This window comes from Miscanthus floridulus, chromosome 6 (genome assembly GCF_019320115.1).
Source record: "Miscanthus floridulus cultivar M001 chromosome 6, ASM1932011v1, whole genome shotgun sequence".
In the NCBI taxonomy this organism is placed as follows: Eukaryota; Viridiplantae; Streptophyta; class Magnoliopsida; order Poales; family Poaceae; genus Miscanthus; species Miscanthus floridulus.
This window is the reverse complement of record NC_089585.1, coordinates 137,410,706-137,430,389: the sequence shown is the minus strand read 5'-3', so window position 1 is coordinate 137,430,389 and position 19,684 is coordinate 137,410,706. Positions and strand designations below refer to the sequence as shown.

Genomic DNA, 19,684 nt, shown 5'->3' with positions numbered 1-19,684 from the left:
TTAGCATTAACATTTGATCTGTTCTTAGTAGTGTAAGACCCATATATATCATGATACTTTATAAGTAAGTGAAAGTATACTTTGATTTTTCTCGAATTTTTGAGCCCCACCGTGTATTATGTTCGGGGGCCTCTAAATCCTAGGTACGGCCCTGGGCGCAGCAGGGGCGCCACCGTGGCATTGCCAGATTCTATATGATGCTTCAAGTCCCTCAGGAAACTCGTACTCCATTGAGAGAAATTCACGTCAAGTGCCCAAAGCTGACGTCGCTGCCAGAAAGCATTCGTGGCCTTACTGAGTTGAAGGAACTAAGGATAGCTGACTGCCCAGCACTATCAGAGAAGTGCCAAGGAGAGGACAAGTACAAGATAGCTCATATTGCAGAGGTCAAATTCGAGTAGAGGAAGCTTCACGCCTCAGCCTTGTGCTGAGACTAGTATCAGGGCGCGCGCCTTCGCACGCCCGTGCAGCAGTATCAGGGAGCGACTACATATCTTCCGGATGATTTTATTTTAGTCCATCAATCAGATTTATATCCAATCATTACATGACGCCTAGTTTCCTGAAAGCAGAGCAAAATCTGGTAGATAAAGGAAGGCAATTACACCCAGATTTTATAGAAAAATAAAACAATAAATAGTGAATGAAATTACAACAATCGACAACCAGATCTAATCAAATATGCGACCTCCTCACGTGTAGCAACAATTCCACCATCAGCTTTACACGTGCAGCAGAGAGAAAATCTTGCAAAAAATAAGTAAGTACTCATTTGAATAAAAGAGATACAAATGAAATGAAAGATAGAATAATCAACATTAATGGAAAATACATTGTTATGGTCAAGTTCACGTGATGAGCTCCATCTAAATTTGATATCTAAAAAATCATACAGTTACAACTTGCAAAAGTTACCATACTGACAAAACTGAGATGTCAATTACTAAAATTATTTACCTATGTACACAAAGAATTAGAGATCAAAAGTACTGAAAAACTAACATGCCGAGATAGCTCCTTCCATTTTTTCTGAACCTACTCACTTGAATACTTGTTCTAGCTGCTAATCAAGAAAACCGGCTTGATGCACTGCTGACAGACAGAGAATAGTGAAACTGAGTATATGCAATTTAATGGTGATAAAGCAGAATTTCTACTGACACAAAAATATTGAAACACTGACACTCAAAATACATAATAGAGTATTTACTATTGCATGAACGTGACCTCCACAATTTTAAGCATCCTGATGCACCATCCCAACTGCATCACAGTACTCCGAATATTTTACTTCTATTTAGTTACTGAACAGAGTTTTTGAAAGCTGAACCAAACTGTAAGTACAAAACAAAAAAACTGCTAGGCAGAGGTTCAAACCTCTTAGCTGCAGTTAGCCACGGCAAAGGGAAAAAAACCAGTTGCAACCAAATCAAAGGATTTGACTAATATTGCTGTTCTTCTTACCTAAAAGACGGGAAGCAGCTAACATGCCCATGAAACCGCTACACCCCAACATAAAAAATAAGAATGAACTCAAAACTTATTAACTGAAACTAATAGCAGCATTTACCTTGCCTGAACTAATAGGAACAGTAACTGTAGCATGAAAGGGATATCAAATGTTTCTCTATAGAGTCAATCTTAAAAAAAAAAGAATCAGTGTACAACTCTAAGTAGGAATCAACTCTAAGTTGTCGTTATCCTCGTGACCTGTTTTTTTGTTGTGCTGGTTCCCCTCATCACCTGTTTTTTTTGTGTTGGTTCCCACTCATATGTGTGTACAAATATCTGTCTTAGTATACAAAGAACCTACACTGTAGAAAGAACAGAAAATTTTGCTCAAAATCAGGAATGTAGACTGCCATGCTAGCACCCATACCAAAAAACCAACTAATAAGGTAAGGGTAGACTACCAAAGTGTAGGACAGATCTATTGGCAATTCACTAACAAATTGAATAAACTATGTGAACCAAGACAAACTGATCTTGCCAATTTTGATCTGGCAACACAGCAACCTATGGGAACACTGAGTGCTTTGCCAAATCAAAATTGGCCAAATGAATGAATAGCGGATTGCCAAACCGAAGATCCGACAATTATTATGTATCCAAATAGTCTGCCTCTGCATGCTTACTAATAATATTAACTTATGGATGCATTGTGAATGGACCTTGACGTTTCAGATAATATTCGCTAAAGTAAGGAGAAAAGAATTTTTAATCACGTACACAAGAAATGACTCTGACTTACAGCAGATAAGATGCAGTTACATGGCTGAGAGCATAAAAGGACTTCAATATTGTGAGGAGCATGTAAAGTGTATCCCTTTCCCGCAATCAAACTTAGACATGAGGAAACACGTACCTGCATTAGTGCAGAAACAAAAGGAACCATGTTGCCTTATCTGCATAACAAATTTTAGTTAACTAACATCAATAGCTTGTTCACCTTGGTCAACCCAAAAGCACAACTTGTAGAAAAGTAAGGTAAGAATTGGTAACCTCAATTCATTGCAAACTATGAATGGATTACCTTTAGCCCCAAAATTTTGACTGCAGGTCAATTTGTACAGAGGAACCTAGCTTCTTTTAAGTCTGTACCATGTACAACAAAAGGAAATTGACAACTTCAAGCAGCAGGCGAACACCACTGATGCAGGCCAACGAAAACCTTTTTCAAGATTCACATGTAGCCGTACAGGATAGGAACAAAAAAAATTATCAGATGTGGGGTAATAATCATATTAATGTGCAGTAATTTGGTTTCGATAAAAGTTTAGGCATACATAAAGTGCTGTCACCTAACTGTGGGCAGCATGGTAAGCTGTAAAATAGAAATAAGAAGAGAACCTATTAGTTTGAAGGAATCACAAATATGAATGGTTTTTATGTTAAACACGTACAACATTTAGCATTAGGTCATGTCTATGAACTGTACAATAGATGGAGAGGAACTTTTTATCTAGATTCATAGGTTAAACGAACACACCTGTGCATAGTCATTGTTGGGACCATAGTGAAGCATTGAAACGGTCCAATTGGAATAGACTGCTTCTCAAGAAGATAGAAGCTGATTGCTTGATGATCCAATTTTTCATTCATAGCAGCATCATGTAAGCAAGTGTTTTTATTGCAGATTTAGTTAATTCGGAGGAACAACAAAACGAGCTAATAATCTAAGCATGTAGAAAAAATCTCCAAGCAGGGTTTGTACCATGACATGCAGTAATGACAATAGCTTAATCTATATTGGCCTTGCCGTTGTAAAGGAACAACCAATCTTCAAATGAACTACAACCAATCCATCGGTAGTTGTGAGTTTTAAACATTTGGTACTAAACGATATGCATTATTGCTAGCTAAAAAGATATGCTGATTATATATGAATTCTAATAGTATTTGCAGGTAGGGAAAAATATACCAGACCAAAGCGTGGCAAGGCAACAGGTAGTTCCTTTGACTTTGTCCGCAGTGCCAATCCTACAAAAAGATTTGTTACGAACTCACTCCAATACTATGAATCTTGACTCTCTGAGGAAAACTCTGTGCACTGCAAAACTGTACAAACGGCAAAGCTCTATTCTCAATATTGAACAGGTATGAAATCAAACTTGAACCCACCACAATAAATACAAATCACAGATGAAACCATGAACTAACCAATTTGAGACAATATGATAGGAATGAACCTGAAAATATATGCTGAATATTTTTTACCTGTGCTGCCCAGGCACTTGATGAACCTGAAAATATGAACACGACGACATTGACCTTCATTAACATAACGAACTGATGTGTACGAAAAGAACTATAGAAATAATGTTTGTGGTCCAATAATAAAAAGCTATGTTATGGAGACAATCATAGATAAGAGTCCCAACTTTTTTAAGCAAATGCAGTGGACTAAATAGCTGATCGATTGGAGTTGAATTTTGTTTTGTGTATAGGATCAGTAATTATTGAAATTGCCTGGGCTTGAAATTGCTTCTCATTCTCATAGTGTGAAATGTACTTAGACTCAGATATTTTAGAATTGTAGATGGTACCATATATTCAAAGAACCACTACATATACATATACCTTGTTTGAGCAGAGTAGCTAAAATGTAAAGGAGAGCTTATAGTCTGAGTTAGATGAAGCGTACACTTAAAACAAAGGAAGGAAAATACATCTCTTCAAGGAGCCTAACTAAAATCTAAAAGAAAAATGAGCCTAGCTAAAATCTGAAAGAAATATGTAGAAATAAAAAAATTGTGTAACACATAACCAGAAATAACATTGTGAATAAGGAAAAGGAAACAAATAGCAACAGAAGGAGGAGGGATGTAAGAAAGATACCTACACATAAAGGATTCATATTGTGCCTACACGGCACATCACAATTTATCTACATGTGAGCTGCATACACAATAATAAATAGGCACAATAAGTTAAATTGTTAAATAAACAAACAGACCTCTCAAATAGTGGAGGAATCACGAATCCAACCTAAATAAAATAGGTTGAAATAGTAATCGAATCAAATCCAACCTACATAAAACAGGTAATCAACCTAAACAAATCAGGTACAAAAAAATGGCTGCTAGGGATTCACTGAACAACACAGCACACCGCACCCATCCAATCGAAGATCCCATAGCCGAAAACAACATTTTGGGTGACGTGGATGTTTGTTTCTGCGAGGATCTGTACGGTAAAAAGAGACAATGTATCTTCACCTAGTTCACGTCGCAGGCCTCCCATGTAGCAAGTGTTAAAATATTCGCAGAGTTAACTTCAGCCACATAGCACTTTGTAAATATTCCCACGCCTAGTCCGGAAGGATAGGTTACTTCACTTCAGCGAACACTTTGACAGATAGAATTAGAAGCCACATTGTGTACACGGAAAAATGGGGAAAGCTAGCAAACATGAAGGCCGGTGGAGTGCTTTGTTTGTAGAGTAAACCATCTCATTTTCGAAGAGTGTGGATCACCTATTTTCAAACCTAAATAGTTACATACAATACAACAAAGAATAAGTCCTAGCTTTTTTGTTTAGAAATCAACCTTATAGAGACATATTGTTTTGTTTTCCTTGGTAGCAATTGAAACTATAAAGGTTAATTATTAGCGTCAACTAAACTATGAACGTTAAAGAATTCCCTTAGCTCTTCTCTTACCCAAGACACATCATGTAGCAAACTATAAACGTTAAATAATAATGTATCAATGTCAACTAATAATGTATCAGTCAAATAACTCCCTTATCTCTTCTCTTAGCAATGAGACTTCGTACAACAAATCACAAAGATATATATATATATATATGTAAAAATATGAAACCAAACTAAGGAACAATGAGAGCATGAATTATTCACTTCTTATATATTATATCAAGAGCATCATCTTTGAAGACCTAATTTGCTAACGAAAATTTAGCTGAATATCCCAAATCGACGTGACCATGTATGGCTCATGGGGCACTTCCCAAATCGAAATTGCTGGTTAAAAAACACAAAAAACGACATCTACAGCCATATCACTGAACAAAGTCAGGGAAGGAGAAGGTGAGGAAGAAGGACAGAGAATTTAGGGTTTGGCCCATCCTTACCTAGGGTTTCGTCGAGCATAGAAGCACATCTGCCAAGGCAATAGGAGGCATCGAGGAGCCCGCACAGAGGATGGGGAAGAGGGAGGGGGTGCCGGGCCCCACCCTCGCCCTGCGCCCGCCGCCGTCGCCCTGCGCCCGCCGCCGTCGCCCTGCGCCCGCCGCCGTCGCCGTCGTTGTGTCACCCACCGCCGGCTCGCGAGGGAAGAGAGGTAAAGGAGGAGGAGGGCTGCTGCCGTGCGGCCATGACCGCCTGGCCGCATGCTCCTGTGGCCGCCCAGCCACGCGCTGCCGTGGCCCGTGTCCGCATCGAGGGAGAGGAAGAGATCGACGGGAGAGAAAGAGAGGATGGGAGAGAAAGAGAATTTGGGAGGAGAAGCAGAAGCCATGTCTATATATATTGATGTGGCTGGATTCGGATGTGAAGCCAAAGATGTAGTGGAGAAGCTAGAAAGAAGGATGAGAAGCACGAGAAGCCGCTCCTGATGGAAGCTGATTTGAGCGATCTGGAGCGACCGCTGTGAGATCCGACGGTGGGAGGAATTTCGGGCGACGTGGACGGTGGTTCCACTCGAGGAGCAGGGCAGGATAAGGCCGCGCGCCTTTGCGCGCGCCGGTAAGGGAATAAGCTCAGGTTTTTGAACGTATAATTCTCATGCCGTATGTAGGGTATGGCCTAAGTAAATCGACATGATAACTCAAATATGGCCTAGAAGTGGGTAGTCTAACTGGCAGTAACTACATAAATAAGCAGACATACTAACCTTCTTTTTCTGATGAATCTCTTCCATGAGCCCTGCGATCCTGACCAATGACTTTCAGGTTGTCAAATGGACACCGGAAAGCTTCAAATGCCAAGTAACAGATGAAATTTCAAATCACTTTGCAGACAGAAGTGTCATCATGGTGCATGAGTATGTGAACTGTGAAGCGTGAACTGCACAAACCACAACCACTGACCTAATGTGTCTCCTCATACATTCAGCTAGGAGAGCATTGTGTTTCGTCACGCCTTCAGATAGGAGAGCTTCATTATGCTCCCACTGTCAAACTACATGGTAGGGAAACGAAACCGATAGAACAAGAACCTGAATGACGGGATAAAAAACAAAATGATCAAGGTTTAGCCGGCTTGATGTGGTAGCCCAATGAAGTTCAGCACAGTTCAATACAGCATACTGCAGCTGTCCCTACTAATTCAGATCTAGAAACTTAGCACAGAGATTTAAAACAAAGTAAATAGAGGTGGATCACACGTAGACATTTGCCTTTCAAGGCTGCAACGATTATAAAGTGAAATGTTATTTTCTGACCAAAGCAGACTATTAAAGAGGATTCGTTCGTCTGTGACATGGCTAACTCTAGCGACTAATAATCGCGAGAAGTTAGGAACGAAATTTGCACTACATAAGTTGGCGATTTTACAGGTGAACCAAAGTAGGCAGATTGACCCTGGCAACGCTAGACTTTGAAACCATCTAGAGAAGTGACATGGCTAACTCTAGTGAATGATAATCGCGAGAAGTTAGGAATGAAATTGCCACTACATAAGTTGGCGATTTTACAGGTGAACCAAATTAGACAGATTGACCTTCAACGCTAGACTTTGAAACCAGCTAAAGAAGATGTTGAGATAGATGAGCCTCCATACCTTTGAGACATGCAATCAAATAGGCTATTCATCTGTGATAGCACTGAGCATCAGCTGAGTTGCATCGTCTGCGTCTTCGAGCCGGCAAAGCACTCCTATTCCCCAGGGAGTAATCTGAAGAATGGCAACAACCATGGGTAACAAAAAAAAATGGGTTTCTTAGCTTGTTTTAGTACAAATGGTAGAAGACTGTAACTCCTTTAGAAACTGGGGAATAAGGAGTGGTAAGCGGGCTGTTAAGTTGGGCTGCTATGTTGCTACAGTTGATAGGGATTGTGCGCACATGCGAGGAAGCGCAAACAGTAACATGTGTGCATGTGCTGGACAAATATCTGTGGCAACTTGGCAGGGGGGTTACGATCTAACAAATGATGAAGAGAGAACGGATAACTGTAGCAACTTGACCAATTTTCCTCCTGGAAATGGCGCAGCACAGGTGATGCTTGAACCATCTGTTTAAGCAGCATAGATTGATTGTAAGGAAACTATTCTGATATCACGAAACTATTGTACTAAAAAGAAAGGAGGCATGGACTCTGTTAGATTCATTGCCTATGCAGAAGATAACTATTAAGTTTGTTAAACATGAAGACTGACTAATATAGCCAAAAGCTAAAACAAACGGGCCACTGTGAAGATGGTTCAGGCGCATTACTTGCTGTAAAATGTAATGGAAAATAGTTTTACCCGGCGAAGAAACTGTGCAATTTGGTGCTTTTAGGACTGTCCATAGCACCAAAAAATCAATACTCCTGCAAAGGCATAGTAAACTAATATTTAATCTCTTGCTTGAAACAGAACTCAAATTCTAAGAATAGGTGAAAAAAGTTCGGTGAGCGATGGGAGCTTAGAGGAACTGAGGATAAGATCAGGACAACGACACCACTTCAGTCAGGATTAAAGCATGAAACAACACTAACTAAATGCCCACAGAAGGTCATATAGAAGCTGTTATGAACTGCATGGATCATGAGACCTTAGATGCATGGGTCAGGAATTCGAAAACTTGCAGAAGCTCATATAGGAACAACTTACACAACTGAATGACTACTCCATAATGATCGAAATGTTTTATCGGACCTCACATTCGCAAAATCACCCTTGCATTTTAAGCACTGAAGATTAAAGGCTTTTGTGCGTTACTCCAGAAAGAGAACGAAAAGGAAATCTGGGGAAAAAAAAGAAAAAAGATAGTAACTTACGTAGCAAAAGTTTTGATCCCGAATTCACCATAACTTGGGCATATTTAATGATTTCCAGGTAGTTTCAAGCAGCAGTTCAGAAGAAACAGAAGTTAGTAAACTGTGGGTATATAACTAAAGAGGCCCTAAACAAAATCTTTAAAAAAAAAGATAGTAACCTATGTAGCTAAAGTGCTGTTCCTAAATTCACAAAAACTTGGGCACCGTGAATTTGTTCCCAGTTTTTTGAAGCTGCAATAGAGAAGAACCAAAAGTAAATAAAAGGTGGGTATACAACTAAAGCCCTCAGTGTGCATCTTTAAAAAATAAATAAGATAGTGACCTATGGAGCTAAAGTGTTGTTCCCAAATTCACAAAAACTTGGGCATTGCTAATTTGTTCCAAGTTATTTGAAGCTGCAACTGAGGAGAAATTGAAGTAAATAAAAGGTGGGTATACAACTAAAGCCCTCAGTGTGTGCGCCTAGCTGCATCTGGGGAAAAAAATGTGGGGCTGAGCACCAATTGAGAGAACAAATGGCCTTGTTATGGAACTGTTAAATTCAGCTCTAGATCATTTACCCCGAAATTCCTTGATCTACATCATTTTTGGAGAGGAAGCAGAAATAACAATCAGAATTATGAGGTAAGCAAGTAAATTAAAGACCTCCAAATTTACAACCAAAGACACATATATTGAAGTAAATAAAAAAACAGTAAAGAAAATTAATCTTTGGACAACCGGTTACCAAGCGACATCTGCTATCAGCTGAAGAAAGCCTCAAGCGGTTTCATACATAAGACACATGCACGGGAGAAGTTAGTTGCCAAAAAAAAGAGCTCTTCCATAACTTCACAAAATCTGCCTGTAGAAGCCTGGAGCAGTAGAGTAGAATGACAGATAAACTATTACACCTGTAAGTGGCATGAAAATCAACAAACACATTTCTAACATAAAGGATAAAACTGAGAAAGGAAACTAAAGCATGTAATTGTTAATACAGGAAGTATAATCTTCAGTGTAGTCCTGAGAGAAGGCAAGACCATAACCAGTTAGTTTAGCTCTGAAAGTAAGGTGCTTAGAAGACAACATACAAATAGTGCCAACTAATGATTCCATTGGAAAACTGAGACTCAATATATCAATAAGCGAGGAGCCACGTATTTCATAGTTCATACAACTGCACACCAAAGAAAGGAGATTTAGCACAATCTGTGCACACATTGAAAACAATCACGTAGATCAGGCACTAAAAACAGTTGCATTAGCTCGTGCTAAACAGAGCGAAACTCCCAGAACTTTTTTCCCTGGGCCAGTTTGGAGCCATATTTGCACAAACAAGGTCTATGCTGCGAGATGTGAGCTTCATCCAGATAGAGAAAGTGAGGGCAAGAGAGAGGCGAGCTGGGAGCTTACCTCATCGTCCACGCAGCCACCGCTGTTGTCGTTGGCAAGCGTCTCCACGCGGAAGCAGGGCACCACGGCCAGGGGTGGGGTCGGCGCTGGGCGCTCACGACCTCGAGCACGGACAGCTAGGGTTTCCTGTAGCACACGAGCACACACAGAGCAGAGGGAGGAGGCATCACCGAGGGGCAGCCACGCCTACGGCCACCGGCTCGCCCGCTTGCGCCGCGCCGTGGCCGGGGACGGGCACCACAGCCCCGCGCTCTGGCAGCGCCTCGCGCTGTGAGCGGGCGGTGCCGGCACGGCCGGCACGGCGCGAGGCCAGGGGAAGAGGAGGAGGGGGAGAGGAGGAGGAGGAGGAGAGGAGGAGGAGGAGGAGGTCGGCCGCAGCCGCCGTGCCCGCCCACGCCGTCGCCGCCCCTGTCCGCGTGGAGATTGAGAGGGAGAGGGAGAGAGCGAGGGGTGAGGGAGAGAGGAAGTTGGGAGACGAATCTGGAACGAGAAGTGGGAGCCCAAGTATATATTTGCCAGGCCAGATTCGGATGATAAGACAGGGAAGCCGAGACGAAGCAGCTGAGAAGCCGGATAAAGCAGGAGAAGCTGCTTCCGACGGAATCCATTTCGAGTGTTTTGGACCGTTGATCGGCAGATCAGACGGGCGCAGGAATTTCGGGCGACGTGGACAGGGCTCCTGGCGGAGGAGCATGTACGGCTTGTGTAGGTAAATTATCGATCTCGCATACATGGTGATATCCTTTTTGCTACTGTTTCTTTCTGTTGCGGCTAACATACTGTGCCCGTGTTTATTAATTCGATTAAGTCCACTTTTGGCCCCTTAACTATTGGGTTCGTCTAATTTTGACCCTTAACTACAAAACCGTCTAATGTTCGTACCTCAACTGTCAAAACCGTTCAATTTTAGCACCTGGGCACGAGCGATGTTGTTTTGTCCAACGTGGAGCGGGTTTGACCATGCCACGCTGGGGTTGACCACCACATAGGACGCCAACCTTCATCTCAGTGACATGTGGGGCCCATGTGTCACCCACTCATCCCCTCCCTCTCCATCCTCCAGCTCCAGCGCGGACAGGGACTGCGGCTTAGGCCAGCGGCGCCGCGGAGACCGTGGCGTCCGTGCTACGAAGCGCGGACAGGGAGGCTGTCGTGCGGGTGCTGGCGGCAATCATGACGTTCGACTACATCAAGGAGCAGAGCAAGAGGCGCGTGGCCACGGCGCTTGCCGCCGACACGCCGTCCGCGGCCGCGTCCATGGCGTGCGTGCGGCGGAGCGGGACCTCGCTGGAGGCGCGGGTGGATGAGACGAGGCTGGTGGAGTCGCTGCTTCGCAGTGAGGCGGCGGTCCTAGGCGCGCGGGCAGTGATGGAGAAGTCCGAGGAGCTGGTCGACGAGCCGACCCGCCTCGTGTGCCCTCCGGATGACGAGAAGAGGGGCGGCGGCCTGGACAGGAAGGCTGTGGAGGTAGGGCTGACGTGCCTGGCGACCATTATGGCGATGCGGCGCGCCCTCGCTGAGATGGTCCGGTTGGGCGCCGTGCCCGCAGTCGTGCGCATCCTGGAAACCGACGCCGGGTCACCGAGCCAGGCGCTCCGCGTGCTGGAGGCCGCGGTGGGGAGCACCAAGGGCCACGCCGCGGTGTGCGAGTTCGCCAAGATGGGCGGCGCCGAGGCTGCGGTGTCACCCACTCGGCAGCACGGACGCCACGGCCTCTACGCTCCAATTCCCCTCTCAAATTTGCGATGTACCCAATCTCTTTCTCCAATTCCTCACGAACATCGTAGCCTTGGGTCCTGAGCTCGCTGCTGGGCATGGTCCCGTCATGGATCATCCTCTATTAAGCTTACTAGAGCCATTCTCATCGCCGGCGGCCGCCATTGGCACCGAGCTCAAGCTCCGCCGCAACCAACCCCATCTCGCCAACCGCTCCGCCTGCCTATCGAGACAACAAGAGCCTTCTACAGAACAGTGGTGAGCCCTAGTTCGTCCTCGCCCCCTCGCTTAGCCCGGTGTAGCCGCCGCCTCGTCTAAACACGACAGTGTCGCCGCTGCTGCCATAGACCTGCGCACTGCCGGGCCACGCCAAGCCGCCGGGGCTGCTACTATCGGCGCCCTAGGGCCGTGTGACCCCCTCTACAGCCGCCACGCATGCTTCGGCCATCTCGGCCGCCGCTGGTGCGGACCTAGCCCGCCCGCAGCGGGGCCAAGCTCGCCTGTCCGGATGCTGCTGGAGCTAGAGGAAGGAGAGGAAGGGGTTGAGTGGTTGACGCATGGGTCCCACATGTCACCGAGATGGAGGCAGACATCCTACGTGGCTGTCGACGCCAGCGTGGCATGGTCAAATCCGCTCCACGTTGGACAAAACAGCCCTGCTCGTGCCCAGGTGCTAAAAGTGAACGGTTTTGAAAGTTGATGTACTAATATTAGACGGTTTTGTTGTTGAGGATCAAAATTAGACGAACCCAATAGTTGAGGTGCTAAAAGTGGACTTAATCCTTATTAATTTTTATGACTTGTCTACTGCAGGGGTTGTCGGGCGTATAGCAAGATTCATTCGATTCAGCAGGGTAAGCATTGCCGAAACTCTAATTGTAATGTAGTATGTTGGATAAGAATCATAAGATATGTGCTTGCATACCAGTGATTGTTCTTATTTCGTCTAGCATTTAACTGTAGAGAGATCAGAGCTAGCTCGTATATGTACGCACATCTATCAGTCCAGATGAAGCAAAAGCTTCTGTCCACGACTACAGTCTACACTTGCTTGGTACGCACATTCTGCTTGCACTGGACATACTTGCAAGTTTGTTTCTCAGTACAAACTTTCCAGACATTCAAACGAGAGGTTCATTTTTTTATTACCAGCAGAACAGACCGTCGTGGATAACATGCCACCCTTCCCCTAGAGAAATATCCAGGATCAGCCCAGGCCTCGCTCTCATCTTTTTTTTTCTAGAACATGACTTCACTTGTATTTCATTAAGTAGAAGATGTTGTTAAACAGTTACAACAACAGGCATCCAGGTAATCCCAAGATTACCAAGACCCCCAAGCACCCGATACAAGAAAACAAGAAAACAAGCAAGAAAGGCGGAAGGGAGAGGACCCTCAACCCCAGACCTAACCGACTGAACCTGCAGGCGCAAAAGCTGCCCACTCAGAAGACGAAGCCGTGGTGGCAAAGCATCCACAGAAAGACCAAGATAACGGCGACAACAACGACTAGGTAGCCGTTGTGATCAACCGGACGACTGCATCGACAACTCCAACAGCGACCAGTAGCCACTGTGAACCGAGCGACTGCAGCGGCAACATCAACAACGACTAGGTAGCCTCTGTGAACCACGCGACTGTGGTTTTCAAGTCAACAGCGACCAGGTAGCCGCTGTGTCCAGCCGAGCGACTGCAGCGGCAACATCAACTGAGGCAGGGCAGACCAATGCGAACAGTAGAATGAGGCACATGCAGGCACAGTATAGAGGAGCGACATCCGGCGAACGGCGTGGGAAGAGCAGGCGGAGTGCATCAACGAAGCATTCAATAAGGGAATAACATCTGCGGACACCAACTTCGTTGGGAGAGGCACCCGAGAGGAACTTTCGTCCCCAAACTTGCCCCAACAACCCCCAACGACGAGCAGAAATTGACGACGCCTCCAAGAAGGTGACGACACTGGCGCGCCACCGTCGTCGGCCCAAGGCAAGAAGCCTGGCGGGATTTTCATCCGAAGATTGCTCGCTAGCCACGGCAGGCCAGATCCAAAGGGCGCCCGTCGTAGGCGCCAGACCCACAAAATGCAGCATGGCCACTGCAGCCGTGGACACTGGCAAGGCTAGAGGGGGCACGGCCTGGCCGCCGCGGCACGGCGATGATGCGGATCTCCACGAACGCCACCTTGGCAAGCTGCGTCCCTAGCCTAGCGGGCTACAGCAGCCCGAAGGAGATAGACCCACAGGCAGCCGCTCCCGGTGACTCACCACCACCGGTCTCGGCGCAAGGGCGAGTCAGGCCATCGTCCTCGGCCCCCGGTAGCCGACCGCCGACCCGGATCTGGCCGGCCTTTGGCAACCGTGAAGAAGCCCGGACAACTCAGATCTTGAGCCCCCAGCGTGCCAGCTCCGAGGAGGCGCCGGATCTGGCACCTGGAGCCCCGGATCCGGCCGGCCGGTCGGCCAAGCTCGTCGGAGTCGAAGAGGGTAGGGGGAGACGGGTGAGGGGGAGGGAAGATGGCTGCGTGCAGCACCTTTGTTCAGGGCCGCGCGCTGGCCGCCGCCGCAGCATGCCAGAGGGCGGCGACGGCGACCGGAGGAGGTGCGTGGAGGGTGCGTGTTACACTGTAAATTATTTACTAAAACATATTATGAGCATCATGTTTATGTGTTAATGCATGTAATAAAGTGTGTAGATCAAATTCCGTAACTCGAAACGATCGACAGAAATACGAAACAAAAGTTTATTTGATAGTTATGTTGTATTACTTAGGGTTCAAAACCATTTTTTATTAAGTAAAAGTGCTATAAAACATATATGTGACACCTTAATAAAGTTTGAAGTACACATTTTGTAGAAGATAGTGCAACTTTTGTTTTAACGTTATAGTAACGCTAGATAATATTTCTAATAGCTTGGAAATCGAATTTGAAGCAAACCAACCCAAGACTTAGTCAATTTCTTAAGTCTGAAAATAGGTTGACAAAGCTATGTTTGGTAATTTTTGTAGAGAAATTGGGTTAAGGAGTGGTGTTGTATTATAGTTTGTTTTAATAGCTTATTATATCCTCTAAGGCATACCAAAGGTGGTTTGGGGATTGGATCAACGGTTTAGATTTGTCGAATGCTTTAAAAACCATGCACAACACATTCTCGCACTGTTTCCTCACGTGGGCGCGGTCACCGCATCTCTGGGACGTGATGTCGTAGCCTCGGGCGCCCCGCTGAAAGCTCTAGTTTGGTTTTAGTTAATTGATGAAACCCTAAGTGCTAACCTAGTTTATCAAGATGATCATGAGATAGGTAGCACTGCTCCAAGTGATGAAGCGATGATGAAGATCATGACAATGGTGATGGCCTGGTAATGATCAAATGCTTGAACTTGAAAAGAAGAAATTGAAAAACAAAAGGCTCAAGGCAAAGGTATAAAATGTAGGAGCCATTTTGTTTTAGTGATCAAGACACTTAGTGAGTGTGATCACATTTAGGATAGATAGCCGTACTATTAAGAGGAGTGAAACTCATATCGAAATACGGTTATCAAAGTGCCACTAGATGCTCTAATTCATTGAATATGCATTTAGGATATAGTGGAGTGCTAACACCCTTGAAAATATTTGTGAAAATATGCTAACACATGTGGACAAGGTGATACACTTGGTGGTTGTCACATTTGAACAAGGGTGAAGGAGATAGAGATGAAAGAGGGTCAGTGTCGCTGCTTATGCAGTGATCGGACGCTGGTCTCTGGTGGACCGGCGCGTACGATCAGGCATGGCAGTGAAGTCCTAGCGTCGGTCTAGTGACCGGACGCTAGGTCTCGGACTGATCGGACACTGGAAGGCTACGTCTGGTCCAGCTAACATGGCTGCACAGTGATCAGGCTGGCTGACCGGACGCTGTCTGTGTCCGGTCAAGGTCGACCGGACGCGTCCGGTCGAAGAAAATCGGTTTTGGGAGCTTACTGGAAATGACTGGACGCTGGGGGTTCAGCGTCCGGTCACTTGTGCCGGAGCGTCCGGTCATGTCATGACCGTTGGGATCTGGCGGCTTCAGTTGAACACAGTGTTACACGTGGCTGTCATCGGGCGACCAGACGCTGAGGTCCAACGTCCGATCAACCTGACTGGAGCGTCTGGTCACCCCGATCAGTGCCCAGTGAAAGGGTACAATAGCTCTATTTCATGGGGGCTTCTATTTAAGCCCCATGGCCGGTTCAAGCTCACTCTCTTAGCCATTTGCATTGGCATAGCAACATTGTGAGCTTAGCCAAAGTCCTCTCACTCATCTCCATCATTGATTATCATCATTGTGAGATTGGGAGAGAATCCAAGTGCATTGCTTGAGTGATTGCATCTAGAGGCACTTGGTATTCGTGTTGCGCTGTGGATTTCGCTTGTTACTCTTGGTGGTTGCCACCACCTAGATGGCTTGGTGTAGCGATGGAGGATCGGCACGAGTTGGTGATTGTTCGTGGCCGTCTCCGGTGATTGTGAGGGGAGTTGTACCTTCCCCGGCGGAGTGCTGAAAGGTAACTCTAGTAAATTGCCCATGTCATTGAGTTACCTCACTTGTGGGTAGGTTCTTGCGGTGTCCTATTGTGTGGATGAGGTTTGTGAAACACCTCTTAGCCGCCGAACCACCAAGTGTTTTTTGACACAACGGGAACTAGCGTGTTGGCAAGCACGCGAACCTCGGGAGAAAATCGGTTGTCACTTGCCATTTGGTATTCTCCCGGTGATTGGTATATATTCATCTTGTGATTGGTTCATCCCTCTACACGGTGGTATAATCACCCTAGCCACTCATTTATATTCTTGCAAACTAGTTGTAGCAAGCTCTTTAGTGTAATTAGAATTGAGAGATTGCTTTGCTATTCAAGTTTATTTAGTGGAGCTCTTTAGAGTAGCTTGATTGAGAGCTCTTAGTGAGTAGTATCATAGCAAGTTGTGTGTCTAGCTATCATTGCAACTAGAATTGTTAGATAGGTGGCTTGCAACCCTTGTAGAGCTGGAGCAAGTTTGCATTTAGCTATTTGTCATACTAATCAAATTGCTCTAGTTGATTTGTAGATTTTTAAATAGGCTATTCACCCCCCTCTAGCCATATTAGGACCTTTCACCCATGCGCGTGCACTCTGCTGTGCTCGATCAGCCTGGCCGCACAGTGCTGTTGCCACGCGGGCCCGGTGCCCTGGCCGTCGTGCCGCCCTGACGCGCGGGCGTCCCATCCCAATGTCGCGTTGCTGCTCTGCTGCTATCGCTGTCTCGCGTCGCAACACGGCTACTGCTGTCGTCGCGTCTTCTCGCACAACGCGCTACGTCTTTGGCCATGTTGATGCCACCGCACATGGCCGTGCATGCCGTTGCCACACCATTGATGGCACTGCGGCGTGCGGGCCATGCCGGTCGCATGTGTGTGTGTCTATCGGCTAGTGCCTAACCGCGGGTTGCACCGATCGCGCCAACCGTGTCCAGCCAAGCATGATCGGGCTGAGTCTGGACCGAGTCCCCCTACCTCCCGTCCGCCCGCGTTCCCCTACCTTTTCCCCTACCACGCCGGTGTGCCACGACAACGCCTAGACACGAGAGGCGCCTCTCATTAATTCCACATGCCTGCACATGTGCTCTCTTGTCCTCTTACCGCCTGAGCCACCCATAGTCTTGAGGACGGCCGGTCGGGCTCCAATTTGGTGTTTTCGCCCTAGCGAGCCGTTAAGGCCACGCTTGGCCATGGGCGTGGACAACTCGCTCGCCATTCACCCACTGTCCAATTCGCTGAACCACTACTTTCGCCTAGCTCTTTCCTTTGCCCCACGCACCTCAACCCAGTAGCTACTAGCTCGCCTTCGTTGTTGACGCATCCGTGTCACCGCAGTGCGCCTCCACCAAGCTCGCCCGCATGTGGCCGACTTCCCTCAGCTGCCCTCTGCCCCAACCGTCACTTCGGGCAAACTCGCGGTGCGTCATTGTGGGGGTATTAACCCCTATACCCTTATGGCTAGGCTTGGGCTGGCCTAGACTAGGGGGACCGGCCCACTATAAGACGACGCGTGGCCCGGCCAATTTGCTTGGAGTCCTGCGTAAGGAATCAAGACAGACTTGGAGATCAAGCAAGATCCTAGTCGGTTAGAATAGGAATCTTTATCCGGCCACCTATGGCAATTGTAACCAGTTAGGATTCGTTTCCAGATCTGTAACCCTACCCCCCAGACTATATAAGGCAGGCAGGGGACCCTCTCAAAAACATCTCTCATTGACATATAGCAATACAATCAGACGCAGGACATAGGTATTACGCCCTCATGGCGGCCGAACCTGGATAAAACCTCGTGTCTGTCTTGCGTCACCATCTTGTTTGTAGCTTGCGCATCTGTCTGCCGATAATCTACTACCTTGAGCATACCCCTAGGTAGACTGCCGACCATATTTCATCGACAGTGGCGCGCCAGGTAGGGGATGTGTGTACTGCTCTCCAGACAAACAAGATGGTCATCATCCCTAGTTCCATGGCTACGCTGAACGGCCTCACGTTCATCATCGGCCAGATCACCTGGACCACTGGCTCCGACGACTTCATCGTCATGACCACGGAGGAGGCGTGGATTCAATCTGCGTCGACCACTGCTTCATCTGCATCGGCTATGGCTCTGACTACAGTGGATCTGGCTCCAGCCATGCCAGCATCGTCTTCAGCCACGCCGACAACCCATCGTCCGCTTCCTCGCTACAAAGGGAGGCAGATCGACAACACCGACCTGCTCGACTCCATCAATCGGGTCGGCACCAAACTTGCCGAAACCCTAGCTATGGTAAGTTTGATTCAAAGTCAACCTAATGAGTAGGTAACCACTACCCACAACAGATCTACCCGACTAGCTCGGGCCAGTCATCCCACATGACTCGGTACGGATCTCGTGGTCACATCTACTCCTGAAGGGCGCAACGTTCGTCGCTGGCTAGCCCCCGCGACTGGTCTCCGGCTCTCTGAGTACGAAGCCTCGATGGAGAACTACCAGGCTCAGCCCTACGGCCTGCGCAACTTCATCAACATGGTCCGAATTGAGGAGTATCAAGAAGGATCGGTCCACATAGTTCAAGAGGGTGGCTCAAGCTCCTTGTCCGGCATCGCATCTAATGCCTTCGTCCACACCGAGCTCCAGCATCATGACAATGAAGGCATTGAATATGATCTGGATATCCCAGGCCACGCCCTAGGGTTCCCACGATTCCCATCCTTTCCACCAAGGCGAGGAGACTTGATCAATGTTGTCAGTAATGACGAACCACCGGCAGTTGGCGAAACAGAACAAGAAAGGCTAGCACGCGAAGCACGCAATATTGATCGGTTTAATCGTCGACAAGTCCAAGCCGAGGCAGAAGAGGAGGCATGATGCATAAGGGTCTAGCCACGTGACCTTAATGATGCCTTTGACAGGGTGGGGGACAAGTAGGTCTTCAGGACTCCAAGCGCCAACATAGCTGTTGCTATGGCGACAATGCAACGACTACCCAATACCCCAGAAATCCAGGCAGTTCATGATGATATACAAGCTTACCTGACGGCTGCTATGGCTCAGACCGTAGAGATTGTAAATCAAGCTCGAGCTCCATCCGTCTCAGTCAAATCAAGCCACAGCCGCTAGTACTCAAGTCGCTCACAGCCACCCAACCAACGTGGCTCGCGCAACAACGACCCATCAGACAACCGTCAAGGCGGAAACGGTGGCCATGATGGTGGTCGGGATGACAACCGTCGAGACAACCACGACAATCGTCGTGATAACCTCGGTCGTAGGGTTAACCAGGGTGGCAATTGGGGTCACCGTGATGGCAATATCGATCTCCGCCACTCCCTCGAAGAACGCGATCTGCGCGATCGCATTAACCAAAGAGACAATGATCGTGCATCCCACGAAAGCTATTGCCGTATGGAATATGATACTACCCACAGCCCTCCGGGTTTGAAGCAGTTTACTCCACACCTTCGCCAAGTCATATGGCCTAAGAACTTCAAGCTCAAAAAACTTCAGAAGTACGACGGCAAGGAGAACCCCAAATTATGGGTCATGCTCTATGAAACCACGTGCAGATCAACCATGGCTGACGAGCATGTCATGTCTAATTACTTCCCA

The 19,684-nt window shown here is 46.9% G+C and overlaps 1 protein-coding gene across 30 annotated transcripts; it reads right to left on the bottom strand.

Moving 5' to 3' along the window:
- Positions 1-500: 500 nt before the first annotated feature.
- On the bottom strand, positions 501-6,002 carry LOC136457089 (uncharacterized). Of its 30 annotated transcripts, XR_010759652.1 has the most exons (9): positions 5,593-6,002; positions 3,690-3,743; positions 3,422-3,480; positions 2,990-3,077; positions 2,787-2,824; positions 2,534-2,671; positions 1,003-2,405; positions 833-879; positions 501-746 (listed from the first exon to the last, which is right to left on the bottom strand). XR_010759652.1 is itself a non-coding variant. In XM_066457128.1 (7 exons), exons 1-6 carry the CDS (start codon positions 5,976-5,978, stop codon positions 2,580-2,582), a joined length of 717 nt encoding a protein of 238 aa, XP_066313225.1. In that variant the 5' UTR covers positions 5,979-6,002; the 3' UTR covers positions 501-2,405; positions 2,534-2,579. The 30 variants fall into 30 exon arrangements, 4 of the variants coding, with proteins under 4 accessions (XP_066313225.1, XP_066313228.1, XP_066313227.1 ...); XR_010759650.1 differs by having other exon boundaries at positions 833-2,405; XR_010759651.1 differs by having other exon boundaries at positions 501-879.
- Between the last annotated feature and the right edge of the window lie 13,682 nt (positions 6,003-19,684).

Coding starts and splice junctions, on each gene's coding strand:
- LOC136457089 (XM_066457128.1), bottom strand. CDS start 5,978: ATGGCTTCTGCTTCTCCTCCCAAATTCTCTTTCTCTCCCATCCTCTCT. Junction 3,744..5,592: donor TATGCTCGACGAAACCCTAG/GTAAGGATGGGC, acceptor TCATATTTTCAG/GTTCATCAAGTGCCTGGGCA. Junction 2,672..2,786: donor GTTAGGTGACAGCACTTTAT/GTATGCCTAAAC, acceptor ATCTTGAAAAAG/GTTTTCGTTGGCCTGCATCA.